The sequence below is a fragment of the Neovison vison genome, chromosome 4, assembly GCF_020171115.1.
Source record: "Neovison vison isolate M4711 chromosome 4, ASM_NN_V1, whole genome shotgun sequence".
Classification (NCBI taxonomy): Eukaryota; Metazoa; Chordata; class Mammalia; order Carnivora; family Mustelidae; genus Neogale; species Neogale vison.
The window spans coordinates 194,492,234-194,507,119 of record NC_058094.1 but is presented as its reverse complement, the minus strand read 5'-3'; the positions used below and the strand labels follow the sequence as shown (position 1 = coordinate 194,507,119).

At 36.9% G+C, this 14,886-nt stretch overlaps 1 protein-coding gene across 2 annotated transcripts in view; it reads right to left on the bottom strand.

The window, feature by feature from the left end:
* ZNF277 (zinc finger protein 277) overlaps positions 1–14,886 on the bottom strand; it is a 108,613-nt gene that overhangs the window by 12,711 nt on the left and 81,016 nt on the right. For both annotated transcript variants that reach the window (XM_044246397.1, XM_044246398.1), the window contains exons 5-7: positions 7,092–7,183; positions 4,232–4,342; positions 2,023–2,155 (exon numbers count right to left, since the gene is read on the bottom strand). In XM_044246397.1, the coding sequence (XP_044102332.1) occupies positions 2,023–2,155; positions 4,232–4,342; positions 7,092–7,183 (336 nt within the window). The remainder of the gene's footprint in view (positions 1–2,022; positions 2,156–4,231; positions 4,343–7,091; positions 7,184–14,886) is intronic.

The following is a 14,886-nucleotide window of genomic DNA, read 5'->3' as shown; positions in this document are numbered from 1 at the left end:
ATCTGTGACACATGAATATGGTTAAGAGTAAATGACTTAAAATACATATCCAACACAGTGCCAGGCATACAGCAAGTAGTCAAATGCTGCTAGTTAAAAGAAAAAATTGCTTATATTAATAGTCTCCTAAAATGAATTAATTTTCATTTTATATACTATTCAAGTCTTTATATTCTCTTGAAACACTCTTCTTAAGCTATGATTCATGCCACATCATATCTGGACACTCAGTGGGCAGTATTATCTAGCCTGTTCATCTAGAGACAGCTGGTCCTTGCTAATAATTTCAGTTTTGAAAGACATACTCTTCGATTCCCAGAGAATAGAGCATCATACTTTTCTGAAAGTGTCAGCAGAATCTGAGTGAACAGTGTCTTTGAAGTCTCCTCTAAAAGGTAAATACCTCCAGCTGTGTGTGTGTGTGTGTATATATATATATATATATATATATATATATATGAAATGTTCTGCTAGTCCTAAACTCTCAAATATTATTTTAAAAGATGCCCAGGAGAAAGTACTACTAAATTGCTTCCGTGTAGCTGATATTTCTTAGAGCTAACACTGAGGTCCACTCCCAGTTGGATTGGGCTGGGCCCTGAAGCAGTGTTTGTTCTAGGAATTAATGATTGAGTGATTTCAAGAGAAGACTGAAGGACTCAGAGGCTGCCTTTGCCTTTAGCTAGTTGTAAAACATTTGCAGCAGATCATGGCAACTTCTCAGAGCCAATCTTCAAACACATGTCAAACTTGCTTCTCAAGGGGAATTTTATTTTAACAGTGCAAGGATTAGTTAGAAGAGACAAAAATTCCACCCTACAGCAGACCTTTCCAACATATTTCAGGAGATGCTTGTTTCTGTCCAATTGATAAAATGGTTGATGATAAGCAATTATGCCTTCTGTGGCCATGAGTTTGATTTCTAACTCATTCCTAATGAGAGGAAAAAAATAATTGCCATGGGCTTAAGAAAAGTGTCAGAAACAACTCTCTTTCTCCTAATTCAAGTGGAGAGTTATGTAACCCTTTTCTTTATACCAGTGGATTATTTCACTTATTATGTACACCCCCAAATTCAGCAGAATAGGGCAGGGCCAGTAGCACTGCCAGTCACTGTGGCAGTCAAAATCCCCACTTCCATTTCTAAATGCACCCCCCGCCCCGCCCAGTGATACATGCCTCCTACCAAGTACCTTCTCTTAACAAAAAAAAAGCTCATGAAATGGTATGAGGTTTCTAGGAAGGAAACATTTCAATGTATTTAAAATCCTTCACATGGTAATACCATTATCACATTCTATTAGCCGGACAAATCAAAGTCCTCTTGCCTAGTGAAATGACTTGGTTTTTCTAAAACCTCCATCAAAAATAAGCTGGCCAAGGACGATGGTAAGTTTGTTTTTTTGTGGAAAAAGGAAGATTTTTTTTTAATGGGGAGAGAGGGAAGAGTGAAGAGATTTTTTTTCCCTCTCATTAAGATAAAATCTTAGTGAGGCTCCATGCCCAGTCTGTGAGCCTGACTTGGGGATGATTTCACAATCCCGAGATCATGACCTGAGTGGAAATTAAGAGTTGAACACCCAACAAACTGAGGCTTACGAAGAGGCTGTTTTTAAAGAGTTATCTAGCATAAGATACCTACCACATCCAGAGGCCAAAAGATGTTTCTTGAGTAGAATACAGAAGTCTCTGGTCTCAAGGTAATAAATACCGTAACAAATAAGTAAAAGTATGTAGATACTCAAATACTTTGTTTATTATTACTTTTTTTTTGGTCCAGATCACTGTGAATTCTAGAGACATGACATTTCTACTGTATAAACATCTGGCAAATCAAAGACAAACCAAAGCAAATTATGCTTTGTAAACTAAACACTATGAAGCTAATCACTGCTTGGAAGTGTCCCTCGATTACATTTTGACCTTTATACTAATTGCTTGTTTAAATATTAGACAGCCCTTAGAAAGATTTTTGTTTGTGGAAATGCAATCAAATTTTAAATTATGAAGAGAAAGCCTTACCAAATAATTGATGACATAAAATCGGTCATATTCTCTGTTCTTAGGATTAATCCTCCGATGCTGTTTTTTCCTCATATGATCTTTAAGTGTATTTTTGTCCCTGAAGGTCTTCTCACAGTACAAGCACTGCAAACTAAAAAAAAACAAAAAACAAAAAAAAAACAAAAACACTGACAGATTACACATATCTCCTGGAGAGCTGCTATAAAAGTCCTTTATTTTCAAGTCTTATGATTCATTTTAGGTACAGAATCTTCAAGTGGGATACAACATCCCTGTCAGAACCTCTTTTACTTCATTCATTCAGCTTTGTGGGATGAAGTCTTGGTTTATTTTGTGGTTGGCTACACTGGCCAACTTGGCTATGCAGTCAAACTGTGACAAAGATAGCTAATACCCAAAAGCTACTTTGGTGTCTTCTAATCAAATTTTCTCTTCTAAAAATGAAAATGTAGTTATGTTCTTCAACTAATTACAATGATAACTAGCATTGGTTGCCTCCATTGAGTACAACAAATTAGTCCATGATTTGGCATATTCTCTGAGCTGATTTGCAGGGATTAATGCCTAGTTCCAGTACACACTAGCTGTGACACTTGGTCAAGTTACTTGCCTTCTCTATTGACATTCATTTTCTAACTAACAAACCGTCTTTCTCAACCTAAGTCTGACAGATGATACTGCCTGGAACTTCCCCCTATCAGTCATTAGAGTTCTATTTTTTGGAGTCACACAGATTATGTCTAATCTCCCTTTTACATGAAAACTCTCAAATGAGTGAAATCAGATGTTTTAATTTCGAATTCTTTTGCCATCACTACTAAACACCCTTTGAACCATTTCTTGTGCCAGAGAAATAACTGTATTATTTAACAGCAAATAATTTATGGCATTAAAAAAAGATCATGCTAATCTTGCTAGAAAGCACATCTGTTATTATTTTATTAATGAAGGATCATTTAGTAAGAGTGAAAGGACTTGTTTTAATGTAGTGTTGATATCAGAATTTGAACTCAGAGCTTTTAATATTTCTTTCTTAATGTCATTGCTCTGAATGTTGTGTGCTGAGATTTCATTTGGAAAAAAAAATACAGGGGTACCTCGGTGGCTCAGGTGGTTGGGTGTCTGACCACTGATTTTCACTTGGGTCATGATATTGGTCATGTGATCAAGCCCTGTGTTGGGCTCCACATTTAGTGGGGAGTCTGGGAGTCTGCTTGATTTTCTCTCTCTCACCTTCTGTTCCTCCCCCTGCTTAAGCTCTCTCTCTAAAATTCAATAAATAAAAATTTTAAAAACGAAGAAAAAAAACCCCCCAAAACTAGGTTTTGAGAGAAAAAATACTGGGTCCTCTCCTAGAGAGAAATGTTGATCAATTTCTGAAAGCCATTTTAGTGACCTAGCAAATTTCCTTCCTTATTTTACAAGCTAAGCTCTAGATACCCACTAGATATCCACAGTCACCAGAGTATGAACTTAGAAAAAGTAGAGTGTTATGATATATAAATGTGAGTAAGTACTAAAAGGTCAAAGAATGGACAGAGTTTGTCTCACATAAAGCTGAATAACAGAACATTTTGACAATATATTTACTACATATGTGAAAAATTATACTGAAAAATGAATGAATTACCAGTACAAAATTAAGAAATGTGGAGATACTAATGAGGAAGGGCACGTATGAAAATTCAAGGCGATTAATAATGTTCTATTTCTTTTTTAAAAAAAGATTTATTGAGAGAGAGAAGAGGAAGAGGACATGTGCGCACACCCATGTGCATGAATGGGGGAGTGGAGGGGTGGAGGGAGAGAGAATCTCAAGCAGACTTGACCCTGAGACCATGACCTGAGCCAAAATCAAGAGTTGGGATGCTTAGCTGACTAAGCCACCCAGGAATCCCTGTTCTATGTCTTAGGCTAGATGGAGAGTATATGCTTCATACCCTATATAGCATATGTTACATGGTATGTACATTGTTTGGTATTTATACTTTCAAAAAAAAAAACAGTAAAAGACAATATGATCAGAGAAAAAGAAGGCTGTCATGTAAAATGTGAATGCCTCTAACAGGAGAAATGAGAAAATTCCATTTTATTAATCACTTCTATTAATTAATCATAAAAAATTCACAACAGACAATAAAAAAAATTGTCAAGAGTCCAAAATTAAAATAGTTTCAGCTTGCGTTTCATGAAAAAAAATACTTACTTGTCCAGCTTTTTCTGTAAAGTGCATAGAAATTCATTGCAGTTTACAATGTTGTCTGGCAATCCAATGTTGAAAGCATGTTCTCTGGCCATGTGGTTTAAAAGAACAGATCTAGGAAGGAATTTGAGCAATTTATATTATTTACAAATCATCTAGAAACAAATCAGGTTAGGGATATCAATTTTATAATGACAACACTAATCAGAAGTACATGCAAAGGTTAAACACTAAAATATAAATTTGGGCTATGAAAGAGTCATATGTTATAAAGTACTTAAGTACACATATAATCACAATAGTTCTTTACAGTGAGTTAAAGTCCCATTATCTTCCACTGGACAGGAATATACTCTATAGATGAATTGGGTTTCTGTCCTTTAAATTATTACATAAACTGTGGTTTGCCTACTTCTCCAATTCATCATGGGAAGGAGGAAGAGACAACTGCCAAAAGGAAATATGTCCTGCTATGTACATCCAGGGATCACAGACATTTAGTTAGCCCACTATCAGACACAGACCAGGAACCCACAGTAAACACATCTAAGAATATGTAAGGGTTACCATAACCTGAATACACCATGACCAGTCTGTTGATTAGTTTATGCTGAAAAGGAAAATTTTAATTTTTCTAAGTTTTACATAGCAAAAATGCCTATGTGTAAAATATATTATCATACTGGGTCTTTAGCATAACTTTATTTTTATTTAAAATAAATAACTTTATTTTTATTTATTTTATTTTATTTTATTTTTATTTTTTAAAGTTTATTTATTTATTTAAGTAATTGCTACACCTAACATGGGGCTTGAACTCAGGACCGCAAGATCAAGAGTCCCATGCTCCTAGGGCTGAGCCAGCAAGGCACCCTCGTTATCACAATGTTAGTTCATAACATGAAGGTGACAGTTTTGGGGAACTCATTAGTACACAAACCATTAAAAGACTATGCACAGTGACACAAAATACAGTTTATCTAGCTTATTTAGACACTTACGGTGGCCCCCAAATCACTATGTTTTTAGGGTTATCATTTTTTTCCTTTAGAAAATAAAATAAAGCAACCAACCCTAAAAATGTTTGCTGATTTTTTAAACTATGTAGGAGTCCCATTTATTAATCTCATAATTAACATAGTCTTTTGGCTAACCACTTAGCTATTATCAATAACTATGAATAAAACTAGTATTTCATAGAGTACTTCATAGTGCCTTTTGGCACAAATTTTTCTCTACGCCAACTGCCCTAGAGAAGAATCCAATTTTCATTAGTGGTGTTTTAAACATCAGCGCTGCAACCAAACCATTTTCTAAATTCAAATTAGTACCCTCTCCTCAATGTTTTTTAAGTAATAATGTCAGTTACTGTGTTAGGCTTTTTGGTTAATACTGTAGACTGCCTTCTTTGAAGCAGGCAGAAAATGATATTTTTCTGATTGTCCACTCTTATGTTGCCACTAAAACTATTCCCAGTTCCTAGAGGTTACAACTTCATGACTTGTATTTAAGTCATATACATTTGTAAATATCAAATGCTGTATAATGAGAAATCTCTCTCTTTGTCTTTAGTTCCTGGCACCGAGCTTCTAAAACCCTTGGAATTTCTCCTTGATAGGATTATCTTTGTTCTGCTGACAAGGCCACTCAACCCAAGACCGTTAGGTAGCTCCATAATGGGAGTGGGTCAAGGAAAAGACTAACCATGTGATTACAAGGTGGTGCTTTTGAGTCTCCAGAGAGGGGAGTGATCTGGAGATTAAGTTCAATGACTGAAACAATGCTCATATGACGAAGGCTTATTAAAAATTCTGGACATCAAAGCTCAGTGAAGATTCCTGGTTGGTGAATACTCTGATGTGCTGGGTGAGTGATACATCCTGATTCTTTCGCACAGAAGCTCTGAGTTCAGGAACCTCCCAAAACTTGCCCTACATATCTCTTCACTTGGCTGCTCCTTTATAACAAAACTGCAGTCCTAAGTATACTCACTTTCCAGAGTTTTGTGAGTCATTCTGTAAATTACTAACTATGCAAATTGGTGAGAATCCTTGAATTTTTGGCCAGTTGGTCAACTGAACTTGTGGCTGGTAACCAAAAAGGAGGCCGTCTTGCTGGGCATGATGCTGCTTAACCTGCAGAGTCTTATGCTAACTGTGGGAAATTGCTTTAGAATTGAATTATAATATGCCAGCTGGTTTTGAACCCAGCTGGGAGTAGTAAAGAATTATCAATACCCCAGTTTTGTTTTTTAGATCTTTATTAGTTTTAATATTCAAAAGTGAAACATCGAAAACTGCTAAAGGTTTAGTGTTAACACTATAGAAGGGTGTGTCTATAGTAGTTTGTTGTACATGGTCTTGCCTGTCAGCCAACTGAAAAAGTCCTACAACATTAAACACAAATTTATTTTTGGCATTTAAGGAAAAAAGAGGCAAACCAAGAAACAGATTCCTAACTATACAGAAAACACTGATGTTACTGGAGAGGAGATGGGGGGATGGGTTAAATAGGTGACAGGATCAAGGAGGGTACTTGTAGTGATGAGCACTGGGTATTGGAGTGTTGTATGTAAATGATAAATCACTAAATTCCACACCTGAAACTAATAATACACTGAAAGTTAACTAACTGGAAATTCAATAAATACTTGGAAAAAATAAAAAAAAATGAAAAAATTATTCCCTTATTCTGCTTAGAACAGCTACAGTCCATCTTTAATGTTAAGCATAGTAAAAAAATTACTGCTGATATATAAAAAAGTCCTGAGCTAATCCACAGAACTTAATTTATATAACCATTACGAATGTTTTGATGTGTTTTCAGATGAAAAAAATATTTAAAGACATGGATGAGGGCAAACCTGTTCCCGAAAAATTCTTCATTGCAAAACATACAAATACCGTGAAAATGGTTATCACTTCTTTCTTGCTGCTGTTGTTCCAGAATTTCTTTCTGTAAAGTAGAAACAGATATTTCATATTATTATTATTTTTTAAGATTTTATTTATTTATTTGACAGAAAGTAAGAGGGTGAGAGACAGCACAAGCAGGGGGAAAGGCGGGCAGAGTGAGAGGGAGAAGCAGCTCTCCGCTGAACAGAGCCCAAAGTGGGGCTCAAATCCAGGACCCTGGGATCATGATCTGAGCCGAAGGCAGATCTTAACCAACTGAGCCACCCAGCCATCCCTGATATTATCTTTAATAAGTGTACAGTTAGCTAATGAAAAATGTTATAGTCTGAATGGGAGGAATCTGGGGAAGAAGCACAAAGGGAATATATGAATATTGACAATATTTCAGATTTCTCCATTTCTGTCCTTGTATCAAAACTCCAAGTCTATACTGTAAAATGCTGACAGAACACTCCATTTGGATAGCTTTGCAGGAAACTCAGAGTCACCTGGGTCTCATCATCCTTCCCTACCCTGGCTTTACTCCTGTTCTTATTAGTTAACTCCCATCCTCACCCTCTTTCCCAAACAAAAATATGGTAGGGTTTTTGATTTGCTCCTTTTGGTACCTCTCAGTTTAGTCTGCAATCAAGTTCTGACAAATTTTTCACTTGAACTATCTTTTTTTTTATATTTTTTTATAAACATATAATGTATTTTTATCCCCAGAGGTACAGGTCTATGAATCGCCAGGTTTACACACTTCACAGCACTCACCATAGCACATACCCTCCCCAATGTCCATAACCCCACCCCCCTTTCCCAAGCCCCCTCCCCCCAGCAACCCTCAGTTTGTTTTGTGAGATTAAGAATCACTTATGGTTTGTCTCCCTCCCAATCCCATCTTGTTTCATTCATTCTTGAACTATCTTTTATATTACTTTTCTCCACCATTCCCAATGCCATCGCCCTGAGTCCAGTTTTTGATCAGTCATGGGATTACAATATAGAAGTCTCCTAGAGGGTCTCCAGGATCTCAATCCTTTTTTCATCACATCCATCCTTCTTTTTGTTCTGAGGCAAACTCTTAAGCATGGTTTTCCTACGCTATTATCTTGTTATTCTTCAACTCAAATAATTTTTTAAAAAGATTTTATTTATTTATTCATGAGAGACAGAGAGAAGCAGAGGGAGAAGGAGGCTTCCCATGGAGCAGGGAGCCCAAATAGGAACTTGATCCCAGGACCCCGGGATCACAACCTGAGCCCAAGGCAGAAGCTTAACCGAATGAGCCACCCAGCCGCCCCCAACTCAATAATTTTAAATATGCTTTGGTAACATTTGCTCCAATCAGGGTGGTTCTACACACCATCTTTCCTTGAGGTCATTTTATTTCTCTTTGATTTTTGCCTGTTATGAATCTTAACCTGTAACTTAAGATTCCCATTTCTATCACGATTTCCATTTCCGGACTGCTATATGAGAGTTACAAGTTCTGGCTCTGAAACACTGAGTAGGCTTGGATTTGAACGCTGGCACTCTGTGGTACTCAGTATGTAACTTTTTCAATCATCAGCTTTCTCATTTTTAAGATGAAAATGGAAATATTATCTCAGAGAATTGTTTATAGGATTAAATCAGATAATTTATGTACAGGGTTCAAATTGTGCATGGGTCATTAAATGTTGGATATTATTGTTAACCAGCCAATGTCAATTTCCACTGTTTATTACCATCATCTCTTTGTTAACTGTTTGCTTGCCTTGTCTTCTGAAGGGATATGAAAACTCTTTGGAGTAAAAATTAAGTCTTAGAGTATATACCCTGTGAAGAATATATAAATGTTGAGAATTTTAAATTGTGGTAATTCATGATGCAGAATACATCTCAAAAAACTTTTTAAAGGGCTAAACATGAGTTGTAAATTGTAACCTCTCATCTCTGATTAGGGGAAAATTAAGTCTTTATGCTGTTCTTAGAATGGCATACAGCTTCTCTTATAACATGGAGCTCAAAAGAGGAACTTTATAAAGTTTGTTGGTGATTCTATGAATACTTATAGAATAACATAAAAATGAGCTAATAACTAGAAGGTTAATAAATTCCATGTGGCATTTCTGGAAATGTTATCACCAAACATCTAGAAATACTAATCCATTTGAAGAAAAAAAGTTAAAAAGTTACCATGATAAAAATCAATTCCATGAACTGGTTCTATCTGTGATAGAATAATGAATATCACACTTATCCTTCCCCTGTAAACTACTATAAAATAACTTGCTTCATCTATTTTATCTGTTTTCAGACACTGGATAATGGACAGTGCAGGGCTGCGATCCATGAAAGAAGAAAATAATACACTGCCTGTTTTTTGCTGGGTGGTATTTCCAAAATGCAATATTGGGAAGTGAAACCCAAATGAGGTGTAGCTACCTCATTGGATGGAGGGGAAAAAAAGAATGGAGTTCAGGACACTATAGTGAGTGCACTCTGTGGGACAAGGTACTAGAGAGAAGAAGGCTGGAAAGAGGGAGCTCAAGAAACCTGTACCAGGATTTTTGGTCTTTGTCCAAATACCGAGCTGTACATGTACAAAGTAGGACTCTGTAAGTTCTGACAGAGGAATTTCCAGGGGCTGTGAAGCTGAATGGACATTCCAGAGGTTACAGCATTGGGATATATTGGAGTTTTGACATGCAGAATAAACGGACCTTGCTCAACAGTTTAGGCATACAGCAAATATAAAAGAAACTCTTTAAATTTACGTGCTGGTAGCAAGTGGATAGATAAAAGCTAGAGAAATAAAAGAGCTAAGGTAGACGTATCAGACCATCTCAATTATTGCTTTTTGAGTTTAAGTGAACCTTGCAGCAAAACTGAAATGTATAGAAGTCAAATAAAAGAGGTATTGTTAAAGGAAACTGAACTTTTATAAATATGCCTGGTTTGACTAAAAAAAAAAAAAAGAAAAAAAAAAAAAAAGAAAACACATTTCCGAGCTCTATATCAACAACTTCGTTAGCAGAAAAAACAAAAACCCTAATAATGCTTTTGATAAAGAACCCTATCACTACTGGTACAGTAAATCCGAGGCCGAACATGTACTTTCTCTGCCTATTCCTGTTTTCAGTCCACAAGACTCAGTGCTCATTAAAAGTCACCATTCTGGCTCGTACATCTCAAGCTTGTGATGATATAACCCAATTTGGCTAAAAAAATATCTCACTCAACTTCGTTATCTCCTTGGTTTTGGCTCAGCACAAACACAAAAGATTTGTGAGTCTAAACCAGAGGGATACTACACCATTTAAGGTTTTCTTTGGCCAAATATAAGTTTTATCAACTGACCCTAAATTGCAAAACTCGAGTGGAAACATTAGAAACATAAATTGATTCTTCTTAGGAGAGCCTAATTTACACTTTGGTATATTTGAGGCAGCATGGGATAGACTGGACAATAAGAAAAGTCACTGTAATGGCAAGTAACTAAAACCAGGCTGTTCCGTTCTGGAACCTCTCTCCTACAGTGATGGTGGGTACTGAGGACTCTCAGCTAAGTTCACCTGCACAACCGACAACCATAATAAGAGATGAAGATTCCAGAATGCCCTTGTACTCTAGGCTCAGAGATGCCTAGCAGGTCCCATACAACTCCTTTAATTTTTACCCAAGTTCATTCCATTAAGATCTGTCTTTTGTCTATGGCACACACTCTCTCCCCACCCTCAACAAACTCTTTTTAAACTCCTTTCCAGACCTTCTTCCAAGGGGAGCTACTTAAACCATTTGTTGCTCTGCCTCTGCTTTCTGTTTATTTTATTTGCTTAAGACTTTTCTCATTTTCATATCAACAAGTCTAACAAAGACTAGCTTTATTTGGATTCTCTGCTTTTCCTAGACTTGATAATTTTAAAATTAGAGAAGTCTTATGTAAATGAAATAAGCAGAAAGAAGATGGTTAATTAAGAAAAAATAGTTTTTCTTTTCTCTTTCTTTCCTTTTTCTTTTGTAAAGCTTGGTATATGATTAGTTCTAGCATATACTTTAACTCACTTTCAAACAAAAAAGTATAATATTAACAGATAATCCACAGCAAGCATCACAAAGATGTGCAAATCAAAGCCTACTGGCTTTGTGGTTTTATTTTTCTAAAAAAAAAAAAAAAAAAAATCCCATGCTGGGTACACATAGTAGATTTTATTCACGGATTTCCAGAATAGAAGGATGAAGAGAATGTCACAGATGTTATATGTTTGAACTTCTCAAACTTATCTGATGAAATCAGAAAAAATTTTCATTACAAAATAGGCTTGGATAAAGACCACAGTTATAAGAATATAAGATCAGCTTATGTATTAGGCAAAGAGTCATAATAACAAGCTGTATTTTTGTCTAATTGGTTTAAAATGTCAAGAATGGCAGGAAAGGGGTCAGTGCAGAGTCTTTCATCTTTATTCATAAGCTGAAGGCAGAGGAAACATTAATGAAATAGCAGATAGAGCAGATGGCCCTCAATAGTCAGAGGGGATTGACATATATAGGTAGAAAATGAAAATGTGAGTTAGGCTGAAAGTTACAAAATCAGCCAATTTAGGAAAAAGCAATTTAGAAAAATCTCAATTCAGTTAAATATTTGTATACAGGAAAGCAGAAACTGATGCTTAGAATGACATAACCAATGGAGATAGCTTATGCTACAGTCAGGAAGTAAAACTAAGGCTGATGTTATTAATTATAGATACCAAAAATGTTCTCTAGATACTGACATTTCAGATTCATAACAGACTTTCCAGCTGAATGTCTGTATGAGTGACTAGGAGAGCAAACAGCACACTCCAAAGGTTCCTTCCCGATCCAGCCCCCGGGGCAGTAGCAGAGCAGAACCTGTCAGGCAATCTCAGTTTAGGAGCCCAGCTAAGCTCCTTCAACAGAGAACACAAAAGTTGTCCCTAGTAAAGTCAGAGCGGTAGCCCAGAGCCTCCAAAGGAAGGCAGCAGGATCTCCCAGTCCTCCTGCTTTCTACTTTCAGGACAATGGGTTTTCTCTGAGGTCTTTGGGATTATTGATTATTTCATTTATACTTCCGCCTGAGCTCAACAGTTATTTCAGGCTGCTATGAAACAATGTGGCATAGAAATGAGAGTAAAAGAAAGAAAAAATTAGGATGGGCACATAACTTGAAGGTTAAAAAATAAAAATAACAACACGCCTACATATGCACAAATTCATACCTAAAGGTGGGCTCCAAATTTGGCTATCAGTTTTCTTAGAAAAGGGAAACCAAGCCAGCAGGGGTTTGTGCTGATTTTGTCCCTTATTCCTCAGAGGTAACCTTTATACCCTTGACATTTCTTGAGCGGCTGGAGTGTCCGTCTTACTCAGGATGAGCCCTCTGACAGCACCTGACAGCTAATGTTAATGAGAGAACTCAGGATGGAGGCTGCTATGCCAGAAAGTCCCACCGCATGCTTAGTGGCTCAGGACTTTGAGCCACATGCTATCAGCCTTACCTCAGAAAGAGGGAAGTGGTGGCTGAGTTCCACTCTGTGGTCAATGACTCAATCAATCAGTCTTAATGAAATTTGGGTAAAAACCCTAGATACCAAAGCTCAGATAAGCTGTCCTAGTTGGGAATCCTCTGCACTGTCACACACTGATGTGCCAGGAGATGTGCCAACAGATCCCTGGAAATGATGGAAACTGTGCTTAGGACTTTGCCAGACCTTCCCCCATGTATCTCTCCTGTTGCTTCTGATCTGTATCTCTTTCTATAACAAAACTGTAGTCCTAAGTACAGTGCTTTCCAGATTTCTTAGAGCTGTGGGGCAGTAGGACCCCTCAATTTGTAGCCAGCTGGTCAGAAAAGATGATGCCCTGGAAATCCACCCCCACTTGTGGCTGGTGTTAACATAAGGACAGTCTTGTGGGAGACTGTACTTTGTGAAGTCCGGCTTAGCTCTAGGGAGCTAGAAGTTATTGATAACAAGTATACAATGTGATTTAATGGACAATATATTAGAATAAATAGACCAAACAACATGGACTGTTTCTCATAATGATCCTCAAAATAAGCTTATTCTCATGCCAAAGCACATTCCAAACTCAGTGACGTGCAGAGGGGTTGGATGAAGGTTGTTGGGATACAATACAGATGCCTGCTTCCTCCTCACTGGAGGCTGAAAGTTTAAGACTATCTAGAAAAACTACTCAACTCAAACAATGTTCCCCGAATGCAGTTTTTATAAGGTAATAATCTGGATTTTGTCTTTTCAGCAAAGCATCTAGAATGCTGCTTTTCTAGCTCTCACTTGGATGTAGAGCCACAGGCCTTAAAAGGTAATCAGGAGGGACACCTGGGTGGCTCAGTAGGTTAAGCCACTGCCTTCAGCTCGGGTCGTGATCCCAGGGTCCTGGGATCAAGCCCCACATGAGGCTCCTTGCTCAGCAGGAAGCCTGTTTCTCTCTCTGACTCTGCCTGCCACTCTGCTGCTTGTGTGTGGTCTCCCCCTCTCTCTGACAAATAAATAAATACATAAAATCTTAAAAAAAAAAAAAAAGGTAATGAGGAGACATGTGGGTTGATACTGTCATAGAAATTGCAGAGTCCTAAACATGGACTGGATCTTGCATGCAAGTCATTTAATGCTTAGCCAAAATGACTCAAGAGAACAGCCACAAACTAGACAAAAAAATCCCTAAAAAAATTCATTTTTAATCCCCATTTCACCCTTCCAACGCCAACTACTGGTCTCTAAAGTTTTATTTATTAATCAAGGTCACAATTTTTAGCATGGATTAAATTTTAAGTAAGGTGTCACCAGTTGCCTAGTCCTGATTGGATGGGTAGGTCGGGGATTGTGAGAAAATTATCCCAATAACACCTAGCAATGAGTGACATAATCTGCTAACATCTCCACAAAGACAAACTTCTGGCAAAATATATTCCAAGATAACTAAGTACAGCAATTTATTATACTTATTGCTGACAACTTGGTTAAAAGATGAAGATTGAGTACCAAACAAGTATAGGTTTTAGAATTTATTTATGACAACTAGTTGATTCAATTGTTTCTTCAAGCCATGCCTTTCAATAGACAAATACGTATATCTCTTTGAACTCTGAGAAAGGAAAAGCATCTATCTACTTTAACCCAAAGTGGCACTTAATCACTAAGATATTAATTAAAATAAAGGAGAGGGAGGAGGAGGAGTTCTGCTCTGCTACCCTGTTTAGGATTAATAAAGTCACAGAGGGGAGCCTGGTTGACTCAGTAGGTAGGAGCATGCGAATATTGATCTTGGGGTTTGAGTTCTATGTCTGGTATGGAGATTACTTAAAAATAAAATCTTAAAAAAAAAAAAAAGAAAAAGTCAAGGAGAGTATCCTTATAATGAGAAAAAGTTGGAAAAATCAAAAAAGGAAAGAAATATAAAATCATTCCTTATTTTAAATCTAAAAATCTATATATTTGTAACCACAGGACTGTACATTTTATTTATTTTTAATTTATTATTTTTAACTTTTTTTTTTTAGATTTATTTATTATTTTAGAGAGAGAGAACATGCATGCATGCGTGCAGGGGAAGGGGAAGCATGGAGGAGGGAGAGGGAGAAGGAGGGAATCTCAAGTAGACTCCCTGCTGAGCATAGAGCCAGAGGTGAGGACCGATCCTGCAGTGCTGAGATCCCATGTGAGCAGAAATCAAGAGTCCAACAGCTAAGAGACTGAAGCACCCAGGCACGCCATTTAATTTTTTTTAAGT